The following is a 13,338-nucleotide window of genomic DNA, read 5'->3' on the forward strand; positions in this document are numbered from 1 at the left end:
GGTGAAGTCAAAGTGAGGAGGTGGGAGAGGTGCTGGGAAAGGCAGGAGGTAGAAGAAATACAGGTTGTGAATTCAGTGTCAAACTGGTAATTGAAGAATCACAGAATGGTTTGGGTTGGAAGGGACCTTAAAAATCATCTAATTCCAACCCCCTTGCCATAGACAGGGGCACCTCCCACTAGACCAGGTTGCTCAAAGTCCCATCCAGTCTGGCCCGGAACACTTCCAGAGACATCCCCAACCTGGACAACCTGTTCCATTGCCTCACCACCTCACAGTAAAGAATTCCTTCCTAAAACACAATCTAAATGTGCCCATTTGCAACTTAAACCTTTTTCCTCTTGTCCTGTCACTGTGCACCCTTGTGAAAAGTCCCTCTCCAGTGAATGAATGTGGCAGTCAGCTGTGACAGGCAAGTTGTATCTCCAATTGGCTTTCCAGCCTTCAGGCTTGATCTTGGAAGAAAGACAGAGAAAAGGCTAGTGAGCAATTCTGAAGGTAAAAAGTGATTATTTACAACTACACCAGAGATGTACAGTGTGGGAGGTGGACAGGGATGATGTGAGGCCACACATGTAATTGAGAATGCCTGTCTTCAAGCATACATTTGGCTTATTTCTAAGCCTGTTCTAGATAGGTTGATTTCTAAATCACTATCTTCATCATTAGTATTTTTAAGCATTATTGTTTACTTTGAAAACTCTTTTTTTTTGTAATCGTCACCTTAAAAAATAAGAAGAGGTTCTTATCTCTGGATACCTAGCAATTAGAAATTATTCATAATCATGTTTCAGTAATCTTAAAGACACAGACATATATAAGAAGAGATATTGTGTTCCTAGCCTAAAATATTTTAAAATTGTGAATGATTAAGACCAATACTTACAATTTTTAGAATATGTACAAAAACATTCTCTGGAGGAATGTGGTGCACATGAATAAAGACTTTTTGAGTATGGAAATCAGCCACAAACCAGTATTTATTCACAGAAATCTTTTTATTCTTAAATGTGCTGTGGACCCAAGAAAGAAAGAGGAAACGGGGCAGTGTAGGAACCAACACTTTTATTCTGTTTGACTCTATGCTGCCTGTGTAGGTACTCTGAGCAATCCTTTCTATTAATGTAGTTCTTCTGCAACATGGCTGTGCAGCAGGCTGTGCCCTGGCTGCTCACCCAGGCTGGGTCTGTAGGATGCTGGTTGAGAAGCAGCCCCAGAGCCTGGTGCTCCTCAGGCTTTTCTGTGGTGGTATGTCTTTGTTAACTCTAGAGAGAGGCTAGGGTGACTTTCCAAATGCCTAAAGCAAGTGACTCAGGCTAGGTGAGGTTCAGTCCCTGAATTCCTCCCCTAGTAGCAGTAGCCTGTTCAATCACCAAGCAGCCTTGAAAGCTCGTTACAGCCCAGAGCAAAAAAAAACTTCCAAATTCCATTTGATTGCTACATCCTTATTCTTCAATACAAAATAACTTTTACAAGATGTGCTTGAAGAATAGAGCTATGTCTCACACCACAGAAGTAAAGAGCTTTGCAAAAGGGATTAACTACAACAAGAGAAGCCCCTTGCTTCATTCTGTATGTTGAAGCAACAGTTTTCCTCCTTCAGTAGGTCCAATTCTGGCACTGTTCTTTAGGCCATGCCACCTATTCTGCTGTCAGTTCAACACTCCATGCTCCCCTCCACATGAGGCCAGGATGTTTCCCACTAACATCAGTGTAGCCAGACCATGTCTGTGGTGAACAAGGATGGAAGAAAGGAATCCTTCATGTTTCCGTATTGATAAGAGTCTTATTGCTCGTGCACAATTTAGGTCTGTTTTCACATGCATATCATATTCAGGGTCTGCTTCAAGGACTCTGTTTAATTTGGACCTACAATTTCCTGATATCAGGTCTAATTATCTGGCTGCAGTGTTAGATTTCATAGGACAGCATTCCAAAGCCTGGGATCCACAAGCAAAAATTTCTAGTTTCAGATGCCCAATGACTAATAAATTAAGCTGTTCTTAAGACAGTTGACTTTCCTTACAGTTACACAATAGCAAGCTTTTATCAGCACCAAACTGGTGCTGATACAGCAAGATCAAACATTTGGAGCAGTTGAAGAGGAGACAGCCCATTTCAAACTCCTTTGTTAATAAGTTTCCATGGCCCAAGCTGCACGCTCCCTAGACTTGGAAGAAAGTTAAAATATTTTCTTAAACATTGAAAAGGTATTTCAGCAAATTCTGTAGAAAAGCAGAACAGCTTTTCAAATATTAAAGCAATTTTATTCTTTAAAATAAAAGTATTTCCCCCCAAAGCTTAAAATTGGCAGCATCTCTTTAACATTCCTCTCCAGCAAGAAAACACCTCATTCTTACATTGTTTGTATGCATCTGCAGATACAGCAAAGATTAACCCCCCCCCCAACAACCAAGACACAAGTTAAAACATTCCTGGAAACTTCATGGCTCTGTCCTGGAGATTTTAAGGAGGTCCTGGCCAAAACCTGGAACTCACCTACAGTATTACATAAACTGTTCAGTGGTTCACTAAACAGACACTGTATTGCCGCCGGGCTGTTCCCCATCAGCTGTATCCTGCTCCTACCCCTGCACACAGCATTGTCAGACACAGAATTAACCCCTGCTGCATTTTGTGGGATGCTGGATTATAAAATCCCACACTGAGTGCCATGCTGAGCCTCTCAAGCCAGAGGAGCAGCACATGTCATTGCCAGGCCCAGCCCGGATGTTGTATGTGAGCTCTTCTGCTGCCAGGGCTGGGCATGTGCAGAAGAGCTTGGGGCTATTTTGGGTAAAAATCTGAGCTGGTTCTGGAGGGCTGTTGACCTCAAGGTAAGAAAGGTCTTAATGGTAGAGCTTAGTGAGATCTAGTGGCCTAAGTCCCTGCCTAGGACTGCAGTGCCCTTCACAGGGCAGCACAGTGGTATGGATCCCTGTCCTGCAGGGTGGCCTCACATCCCAGGCCCAGAGCTGCTCAACCACTTCTCTTCACTGCAAGTTGTGTTGTATGATCTGACAGTGCCACTTCACTGCAGCCACAGCCTGTATGGTTCACAGCCTTCTAAGGCCACAAACAATCATTACTTTCATCTAAACTGATGCTAGTGCAGGCCAGTAGAGGTTAACCAAGTGCTTATCAAATTCATATCTCTGTGTATACACAAACCCATGGCAGAAGACAAGAGGGTTATTTTGCCTTTTAACTCCTTTTTGATCTAGAAGAGTGCCTTCATTTAAGGGGCTTTCCCCTTCAATTTATTTACTTACTTGTAATCAATAATAAAAATCACTGTTTATAAAACTTGCATGACCATTACTTTTCTGGATTATTTTTTGCTATTTTACATCAGAACATAACAGGTTTGGTTTCATGACCACATATATGAGAACAGAATGATTTATACATTTAGTGTCACATTTAATATCACTTCGTTAAATGATGTGGTTTTATTTTTACACCATCATTTGCACATGCCAAAAGAGAACCCCTCCAAGTAACCCTGTAAGTGAAAGCTAAAATGTTCTCTTCAGAGTGGCTTTTGGTATTTTCAATCAAAATGAAAAAAAAAAAAGGTAAAAAATTTGTGTAGTTCCATTTAGTTAAAATCTCAACTGAACAATAGATTTCTGCATTTTTATGCAAAATTAGCATTTGATAATATGCTGAAGTTTTCACAACTATGACAGTAATATTTAACTTCTGGTCTAACTTCTGGTTCAGCTCCATTCAATTGCAGAGGTCAGGAGTACAGAGAGGCCAGTTAGGTTAACTACTGAAGTGCTCTCCTTAGGAGTACCTTTGAATATAAATGCTGGAAAAATTAACCAGAACCTTAATCTATGACAAAAAATTCTTATCTGTATTGGTTTGCTAAATGAAACAGTGAATTTTGTTGTAAAAGGCACACTATGCAAGTTTCGGGTAGCCCATTTTTTCCTTCCTTCAGCACTGCAGCACTTTTAGTACTGCAAGTGCCAGAGCATTTCCAGGGAATAAATTCAAGCAGCAAATAAAGAGCAGTAAACAGTCGAAGTGAAGAAGAAAATTAAATTTGTTGGTATAACTGGTGGCAAGTATCCAGGAATTTATGGTTTATAATGCACATTCATAATCTTTGTTGATTTTGCAGCAATGATAGAGATGCAGGTGGTTTGGCCAAGCATCTGCTAGTTATTCAAATAGCTGCAGGAATGAAAACAAAGCCAAGGGGCAAAACATTTAAAAAATTGATTTTCTTAATAATTGCATTTGTAAGGTTAACTCATGCTTAAGGGGGAATGTGGAAATAGGAGGAGAAAAGTTCTGACTTTGCATCCAGACTAACTGAAAGTCAGATTGGTCCTGATCCTCAGTCAGGACGAAGGACACAACTCTAAAGTCTGAACACGGTGAACTGCTGTCTAGGCCAGGCTTTTATTGCCCCTCTGATCTTACTACTGATGTGTTTCTACCAATGACGGAAGTTTGTTGGTTCTAGTTGCAGGTCAGCTCTATAAATGCTTCAATGAAAGAAAAAATACTAAAAATATTTACTGTGGAGTTATTAATGATTCTGTAGATGAACAAACCACCTCTCTCTATCACTCCCTTCACTGACTTTATCCAGTTCTTAAATGCAGGTCTCATTTCTTTTCTCCTACAAAAACCAGTCAAATGCAGAGTCATGGCACTTTGCAGAGATGATCACAGTCCCCCCACACAGCCTTGTCTCTACCTGGTGCCTCCACAGCTTGAGGCTGATGAGGTTTTCCTTATAACATCAGCCTTCCTTTTTCTTGCTGTAGGTAAGGCAGCAACACTAATTTCTGCTGCTTCCAGGCCTGAGGTCAGTGCAGGAGGAGAATGAATGTATTCTGCTAGCCTGACTTTCATACAACAATCTGGATCACACTACTCTGCATGAACAGAAAAGCTTAGATGAATTTTATGTCAGATATACTTACTTTAAAAACCTCATAGTCTACTGTAATTCATCAGCCAAAAAGAAAAAAAATGGAAGGAAGAAAAGGAATCTGTTTGGCTTGATTTGTTGCCCACGTGCAAGCATCTGGTGTGATACAAAATGCCCTCAGGTACCTTTCCAAGTATCCAGCAGCTGGTCCAGAATGTCTTTGATCTCCAGTAGGGTCTCACCCACATCTGGAATCCCCATGTGTAGGTCTTAGAAACCCTGAGACTCATCCACCAGGAGACAAAAGGAGACAAGTGGGGGATGAGTTTCAAAACGTTCTTTCAAGTCAGATTTTTAACCTAAGAACACCTTAGGATATCTCAGACCACACCAGATGCCTGTGTGGGCAACTGAATCAAATTCAGTTGGTGTGGGGAAATTTAAAACAATATCTGGTAATATTGTAATAGATGTCCTCAAAGAGCCACGAAAGGTAAAAGGACAGGAACTTCTGTAATGCAATATCAAATAAAAAGGATGACATTAAAAAAAGAAAAAAGGAAAAAAGTATTTTTCAGTTTGAAAGATTCCTTTGAGGAGGAAATAAAAAAGGATGTAGGACCATGCACTTTCAAGACAGTCAGAAGTGGCAGTGGCATAGTATTCAGCCACCAAGAACTAGAAAGAGGCAGAACTAATCATAAATGTAGAGAATATGATACATAATTGGTAAGAATATCCAATTATATTCCAACACCACCAGAGCCTTAAAAGTATGAAAGCAAACACCAGACCCACATCTCTCTGAGGTAAAAAAGGGGAAAATTTTAGTCTAGCTACAAGACATTTATGAGCTTAGTCCTCATAAATGTTGTAAATTCTCTCAGTTTACTACTGTAAGATTAGAATCAAACCTTAAATTGTATTTTTTTGTGTAGGTCACATCAAAAGATCATAAGATCAAAAGATCATAAGAATACTTTAAAAACTATTTAAGTGAGTTCAGTGCATACAGATCTACTGCAGATGTTTAGGACTGCTTCTCCTTGGTGGTTCAAACTGCTATGATCACAGGAAGAATTATATTTACCCTTATTTTTAAAGTTGCCAGCAATAAGACTCATAGATATGGATTTATTTTCAAATTTTACTCTGAAATTGCATTAGTGAATAAGGCAACATTCCTCAGGATGACATTAGGATATAACTGATTGTTTTTCCAGACTATAAGAGGAACATACCTTATCACAGTAAAGGATAACATTTTCAAAACCAACTGAAAAACCTCAGAACTCCCCTAAAAGCTTACATGCTTCAGGGAAAAAAAAAAAAAAAAAAAGAAAAAAAAAAGAAAAAAAAGCTATTGTATCTATCTTTAACATGGGTAAGAGGAAACAAAAAAGGCATCATCTCAGGCCAGAAAAATGCAGTTCAGAAAATTGCAAAAACTGCATAAGCAACCTATCTGGGAAATCCTACCAATGTGTCCAATCTGTGCTTTGTGCCCATTTGTCATGGTAATCTTTTATCTGGGAACAAAGCCACAATTGCTGAAACAGCTCTGCTTGTATAAAGTAACAGTGTGTCCAATAAGCAACAAAGGACGATTTAGTTCTCAGAACAAATAACCTGGCTGGCTCCAGATGAGCTTGCTCAAGAAACAGAGCAACAACACTTCCCTCTCACACAGAGCTGAAGCACCCTGGTATGCTGTGCTAGAACAGCCCAGACAGCACCTGGATACCCAAGGGAACCTGTCCAGAGCCAGCCAGGGGATGTGCCCAGCTCGGGGCTGGCCTGGATAAACAAATCAAAGGTTGGCATATGTAAGCTCACCTTTGAAGATCTCACATTCTAAGTTCTTCACACGGGACTGACCAGAGCAGTGATTTTGCTTACCCTGACAATGGCATCCAGTGTCAAATATTTCAACTATTACTGTGATAAGCTGATAAATAAGGGAAAGTAAAATTATAGTTATTATTATTTTTAGGAGGTGGTCAGATACCAAAAAGGATGGTGCATATTGTTGGTACCCAGAGAGAGAATATGGATCACATATGAAGAGAACAAGAATATATGACGGGATATGGCAATTGCCACTAATAAGGAATTATGTCACTCCACCTTAGTTTTAAAAACAGACTTAAACACATCAACAATCAGACAATGAATTTATTTGCAGGATACATTTATCATACATAGAAAACAATACTTATTGTTTGGTTAATTAAATAGGGAAAAAAAGCAAAACAAAACCACAATACATTATTCAGTGTTCCATATATTTGTTAGCTGACATTTTCAAAATGAAGCTTTCTTTTTTTTCCTTTTTTTAAAACCCATGATCATGAACAATGCATAGTGGGAACAAAGGGTCTAGAAATCTAACATTCCACAGCTGTGAGTCAGTGTGAAAAATAAGGCAATGTAGAGGGAAAAAAAAACCCCACACTGAATTTCTAAACAATACATATTCCAATGATAGGCTTCAGATAAGATCAACTGAGTATATGAAATCTAAAAACAACATCATGTAAGGAAAAGATGAATTTAAAATATTAACAAACAGCTTGGAAATAGCCTCCAAATTTTCAACCTAGTATCAATGAAGATCAATTATATTATGATGCTGCAAAATCCATCCCAGGATGAACATCTGGAGGTGAGAAATATCCAAGTCCATTTTACAAAATAAGCTACAACTACCCCTGCTACCTATTCAGCATATATTTATCGAAGGAATGACAAAGTGTTAAGAAAAAAGTTTGACCACCAGTCACTGAATGATTCAGTGAAGGGCTGGAAAACATATCTTCCTGCTCTGAAATGTTAATTACAAGTTCTTTTCAGGTTTCATGACAATGTAAACGGAATGAAAGGAATTGCAGTGTCATATCCTGCTCTTTGTTCCTGTCCTTTCACACCGGGTCAGCAGTGTGAAAGTTTCATAAAGCTGCCATAAACTGAAGTCCTTCACTGCCCTTAAACGCTGCCATCTGCTCTTCACACGATGGAGTGGATGAGCCCAAGGACGAGGCTGTTTGACCAACAGAGCTGCTGTTTTCTGGCAGTCCCCAGTGCAGTGCTCCCAAAGCTGCACCGATAAAGGGCGTGTATCCCAGGTAACTCAGCCACATGAAATAACTAATCAATAGAAAGTGTTACATGAAATTCAGGATAAAGAGGCTATAAAGATCTTACCTGTTTTAAGATTCAAGATTCCTTACTCACAAGATTACAAGAACAAAGCTGAGGCAAGACTGGATGTGGAAACTGGTCTGAATACAGGTGTACAGAATGCATATTTTACAAATAACTACTCTTATCTAGAGTTTACCTCACATATTTTCAAAACAACTAAATACAGACTAGGCTATATAAACCTTTATAAGTCCTCTTCATCTGTCATTAGTGATATCCAGATCAGTATGAAAGCTCTGAATGTGTAAGATATACATAATTTATTTTAAAAATACTCCTACAGGTCACCCTTTGCCATCATGTAAAATGTATGGGAAGCTATGGGAACACTGGGATTGCTGATGTGCTAAACTGAACAAAACATATCCTTATTAAAAGAAAGCTGCAAAAGAAACCCTGACTGCCATGGAGAGTTCTGTCCTGAAAACTTTATTTCTTCAGTATGCTCTACACAGTCTTGTTCATCCCAGTTCTTCAGAACAGCACAAACAGCAGCAGTAAGAGAGTGATGGATTCCAAGGCTGACCTTTTTTAGTTGCCCTGAAAAAGCTGTGTTTACCATGCTTGTAGCTGAGGCTTCACAGAAAGTAAAAAACATACTTTAAACATCATCTGAATAAAAAGTGATGCAGCTGTGGTTACATCATGTCCCCATCACTTGTCTTCTGTTAGAAAAAAAGTTAATAATTGCTTACAAGAAGAAAACATAAATTTCTATCTTCAAATCCAGAGAAAACCATAGAGAAAATTCACAGAGAGAAGGAACAAGAAAAACAAAAGCCTACATTGCAGAATATGGAGGACTACTGTAAGCTATCCCTAAAAAAGCACTAATCCATCCTATGGCTATGTATGTATCTGTTATACAAATATATGTATACACACATATCCACAAATGCAGAATTATCACTGAAAGAAACTATCAACATGGTTGTTTCATTTAAACAAAAAGGATGAGTTAACAAATTTTCCACTGTGGCTCATGATTTGGGATAACTAATGTGCAAGTTTGTCTATACTTTTTCTAGTGAAGCCTCTTTCATTTAATTTGTGCAGAAGCAAGCAAGTTTTAATTTCCTAAGTTAGCAAAGAGCATGTAAAAACCCCCATGCTAAGGAGTTTGCCATTTTCATGTCATATCATGCATTATCAGAACATGCTATGTAAATATTTCCTGATATAAAAAACAATTTCATAAAAAACAAAATAGAACAATGATTATAATTATGGAATTCTTCTGGAAATTTTCAAACAAAATCTAAGTATAACATTTCTGAATACTAGACATTACTTTTTCCATCTGATACAGATTTAAAATGTATAGTATATACATAAATAGTAGCAGCCATCCAATCTTTAAGAGTGCTGTCTTTTATAGTCCAGTCAATATCCCTATAATTATATTGACAGATTCTGTATTAAAGATTCTGAGGGGCTAATTAGAACAAGATGTAAAAGGATTTAATTTAAAGACTTCCTATTTTTTACAAAAACAAAACACACATCAGAAACACTCCAGTAAAAATCCAAAACACAAAAATCACTCTGTACTTTTGTGTTTTCTCTTGCTAAATAAATTACCAAAACCCCCAGGAAAAATCCTCCCAGTAAGTGTATGTATGGCACATGCTTAACAGAATGTAATCCACGTATTAGGATTATAGAGAATGAAATGGATCCACTGAACAAATTCTTCTTCAGAGAGTGGTCCAACCTAACTATTACCTTTGTCCACACCAATCTAAGATGTGCTGGGTCACCATTCATACTCAGTTTATTTAAAGTCTTGATTTAAAGAACCTGTACATACCTAAATCAACCCTTACTCAGATGAATTTTAGCATATGGAGAAATAGACTCATTAATTATTTCTAAGCACTTCTAGTACTCTGTTCCATACAAGATATCTAGGGTATTTACAGTGCACTGGTGTGTCTGTTCTGCTAAAGCCAAGACCAATGTCTTCTCCACCCTCTTTTTGCTTATGAGGTCAGACACAGACTGAAGTTCTACTTAGTAAAAATGTCAGTTCTACTTAGTAAAACAGTCAGAGGCTTTCAGTGATTGTAAAGGTAAACTGGCTTTAGCTTCATTTGATAAAACTTCATGTTTTAAAAAACCAGGAACAGCCTCATTATAGCAGATGAAATTTGTGCATGTCAATTCAGAAGCTTTGGATTTTTCTAAATCTGTGGCCTACATCTCCAAGAGAGGCACTATGCCCAAGGACTGTTCCAAGCCATTGTAGTCAACATTAATAAATAAAAATCAAACTTGACATGTTTTGAAAGTAAATATCCTGTCTTACTAAACTACATTAAAACTTCTAAGTGCAAATTAATTGTTTGCACTGTAGATTGGATGAGACAGAGGAAAGTGTCATAGAGCCACTGAAAGGAAGAGCTCAGATCAGTAAACAGCCACTTAGGTGAGAGAGCAGACTGGAGCAGAGCCTCAGAGCCAGGCCTTGTGCAAGGACCAGGCTGCTCCTGTCCCCCTGTCCACAGAGGGATGGCAGAGTGGCCCATCAGAACTGCTACTCAGAAACCTCTGTATGTTTCCAGGAATGATGACAAGTTAAGACTTACAGGGTGTAGTCTGTTTTTTCTTTCTTGCCCTTTGCATTACTTTTAATGGTCCCCAAAGAGGCCAGCTCACATTGGATTGGAGGATTTACTCTCTCCTACCAGGACCTGTCCCAGTTTGCCTGGGTTGAAATGACTGAAAAGGAGAGGCACAGGCCAGCCATCCCACAGAGGTGAACTTCAAGGGCTCACCCAGCCTGTGGCAGCACTGGAAAGAGATGTAAAGTAGCCAACACCAAATAAATAAACATGGTCTCTCATTCCTGCTTGCTCCATCATATAAAAGGAGTGCATCTTTAAGTGTGAAAGCTATTGGGCAAAAGTACACATCAGTGGGCAAATGCAAAGATCATAGAGTTATGAATCTGTGCAGCAACACCAGGAACTGGGCTCAGCTCCACTTTGAAATCACCCAAGTTTTCACCTCAAGTGCCAAAACAATCTATTTTACCTGGTCATGGGTGTTTCAGTACTCCCTGCAGGCCAGGATCTGTGAGCTTAGGTTCCATTTGAGTTCCTGATGGAAAGGCCATTTCTGTAAAGGAACTCTGAGCTGCAGCAGCTCCTATGGGGAGCACTGTATGAGGCAGAAGTTGCAAGGTATTTTTCAAAAATTTCCTATTTCAAACGTTTAGGGTCCCAAACCACAGCATTTTTGTTTAAATATCAGCCAATATTGAGGCAAGGCTCTGACTGAACCCAATTTATATAAACTAGGCAATGCATCACAGGAGGACGAGACATTCAATATACAATCCTATTGGGTACAAAACATTACAGACCTAAAGAGCTTCAAAGCACGTCAGACATAATTCAGTCAGTAAAACACTGACTGTTCTTCTACTGTTCATTTAAGAACAAGGATATGGTCTGTATTCATCTCAGAAAAAAAAGCCAAATGTTTAAACAGTTTAAGTCACAATCATATTTTTCCTCTAAATAATTCATATCTAAGACCAGCTAAATATCTTTGTCAGCTATCTTTGAAGAAAATGAATCCTAGCAAAGGAAAATTACCCTCTGAAATACAGAAAACCATCAGTGAGTTACTGTACATGTTACATGCATAGCATCAGAAGATAGACACCATAAAAACAACAGGTTTCACTTTCAACCGTGAACAGGTAGAATACAGTATTATTTTCTGAGTAAAAACACCACAAACTTTACATATCACTTAGGAAAATTGTGCACAGCATACTTCAGCACTCAGAGACTAAATTTCAGTTATCTTGTAGCTATTGCTGACAAATATTGCCTTTAAAAAAACTTCAGTTGCGTATGATAATATACACCTGAAAGTGTAAGCAACACAAACATGTGGGCTTTGTTATCCTCCCACATGCTTCATTTTTAGCAGACACTGGCACTTCTCATCTACATCCTGAGGACGACATTCCTTCAGTCATTTTGGCCAGGTGAAAAAGAAAACCACTAACCCAAATGGCTCCCATTAACACATGGTAAGCATTGGTAAGCATTTAACTAGCTCTTCCCTACTTTGAGACCAGACTTCAGGGCTTCTTAGAATCCAGTTTGGTAGAATACCACACTAAAAAAACCAAAATAAGTCACTGAAGACTATGCTGATTGAGAAATGATCAGAGCCCACATAGACAATCATTTAAATTATAAATAACACTTAGAAATGTTTGAGGTAAAATAATTCCCTTATTTTGAGATCTGAATTAATGAAGTCTGATTTTTTCCTATGGAATCTTCAAATGCAATTTCTCCAAAATTAATACAGTGCTTATTGAGTAAATACAAAAGGCTCCTACTTTTTCCTATTAGATTTCCCATAACCACAGGCATGGTGTTGTAAAGTTTTAAATTAAAACAGTAACCACCAGTTGATTGCTCTTTCAGTGTCATTTTAAGGGAATTATTTCAATCTCAATACTGGACAAATTTAAAAGGTAATGGATTCATTATTTTTGTGTACTTTGATGAAAGAATATCCAATGTTCTATCGTGCTGTCACCATCCAAAGTCCCAGTGCAACATTGGCAGCCAAAAGTGCACTACCAGCAAGCAAAATCAAAAAGCCAACAAGCTCTCTGTTATGTTTTTCTACAATCAGGGAGCTTAGTGTGGCTTCCAGGAAGGAATTTAATATCCATTGACCATCCAGAGCAAAGCAGGGCACAGCATTGATAACTGCCAGTGCTCCTGATAGTGAGATGAGGTACCTGGTTGAATGTAGTTAAGGTTCATTAAAAGTATCTGAGAAAATGTAAAAAAAAGTAAAAAAAAAAAAAAAAAAAAAGATACATGTATTGCATTTCTAGTATGCAGAGAGAGCCATACAAAGGTTATTTTTCTAGCTGCCATTCTGTTTCAAAGAAATTATATGAATAAATTTAGTTTTACGCTGTAACATAACCACTCAGAGAATTGCCTTTATAGATTTTTATTTTTTAAGCACTAACTTTGGATACTTAAACCTGCACTCTTCACAACTTGAGTGAAAGCAAGAAACAGCAAAACCACCACCTTCTTTGCTTGCTCTGTGTGGTTTTGGAGGAAGGTTATAGCTCTGACACTATGCCTGAACTAAGAAGGTATTCTAGACCCAAGTATGAAATCATGATTAGGAATATTTTCCAAAACACTCCCTAGTAAATGACTAGAATATAATCAGAAATCTGA

General features: G+C 38.3%; 1 protein-coding gene across 2 annotated transcripts in view; it reads right to left on the bottom strand.

Annotated features, from left to right (window-relative positions):
• Nucleotides 1-7,058: 7,058 nt before the first annotated feature.
• The window catches only part of MBTPS2 (membrane bound transcription factor peptidase, site 2), a 41,290-nt gene continuing 35,010 nt past the window's right edge, over nucleotides 7,059-13,338 (bottom strand). For both annotated transcript variants that reach the window (XM_083854578.1, XM_083854579.1), the window contains exon 11: nucleotides 7,059-12,878. In XM_083854578.1, coding sequence (XP_083710704.1) covers nucleotides 12,656-12,878 — 223 coding nt within the window. In that variant the 3' untranslated portion in view covers nucleotides 7,059-12,655. The remainder of the gene's footprint in view (nucleotides 12,879-13,338) is intronic.

The sequence above is a fragment of the Zosterops lateralis genome (genome assembly GCF_965231275.1).
Source record: "Zosterops lateralis genome assembly, chromosome: 2".
NCBI lineage: Eukaryota > Metazoa > Chordata > Aves > Passeriformes > Zosteropidae > Zosterops > Zosterops lateralis.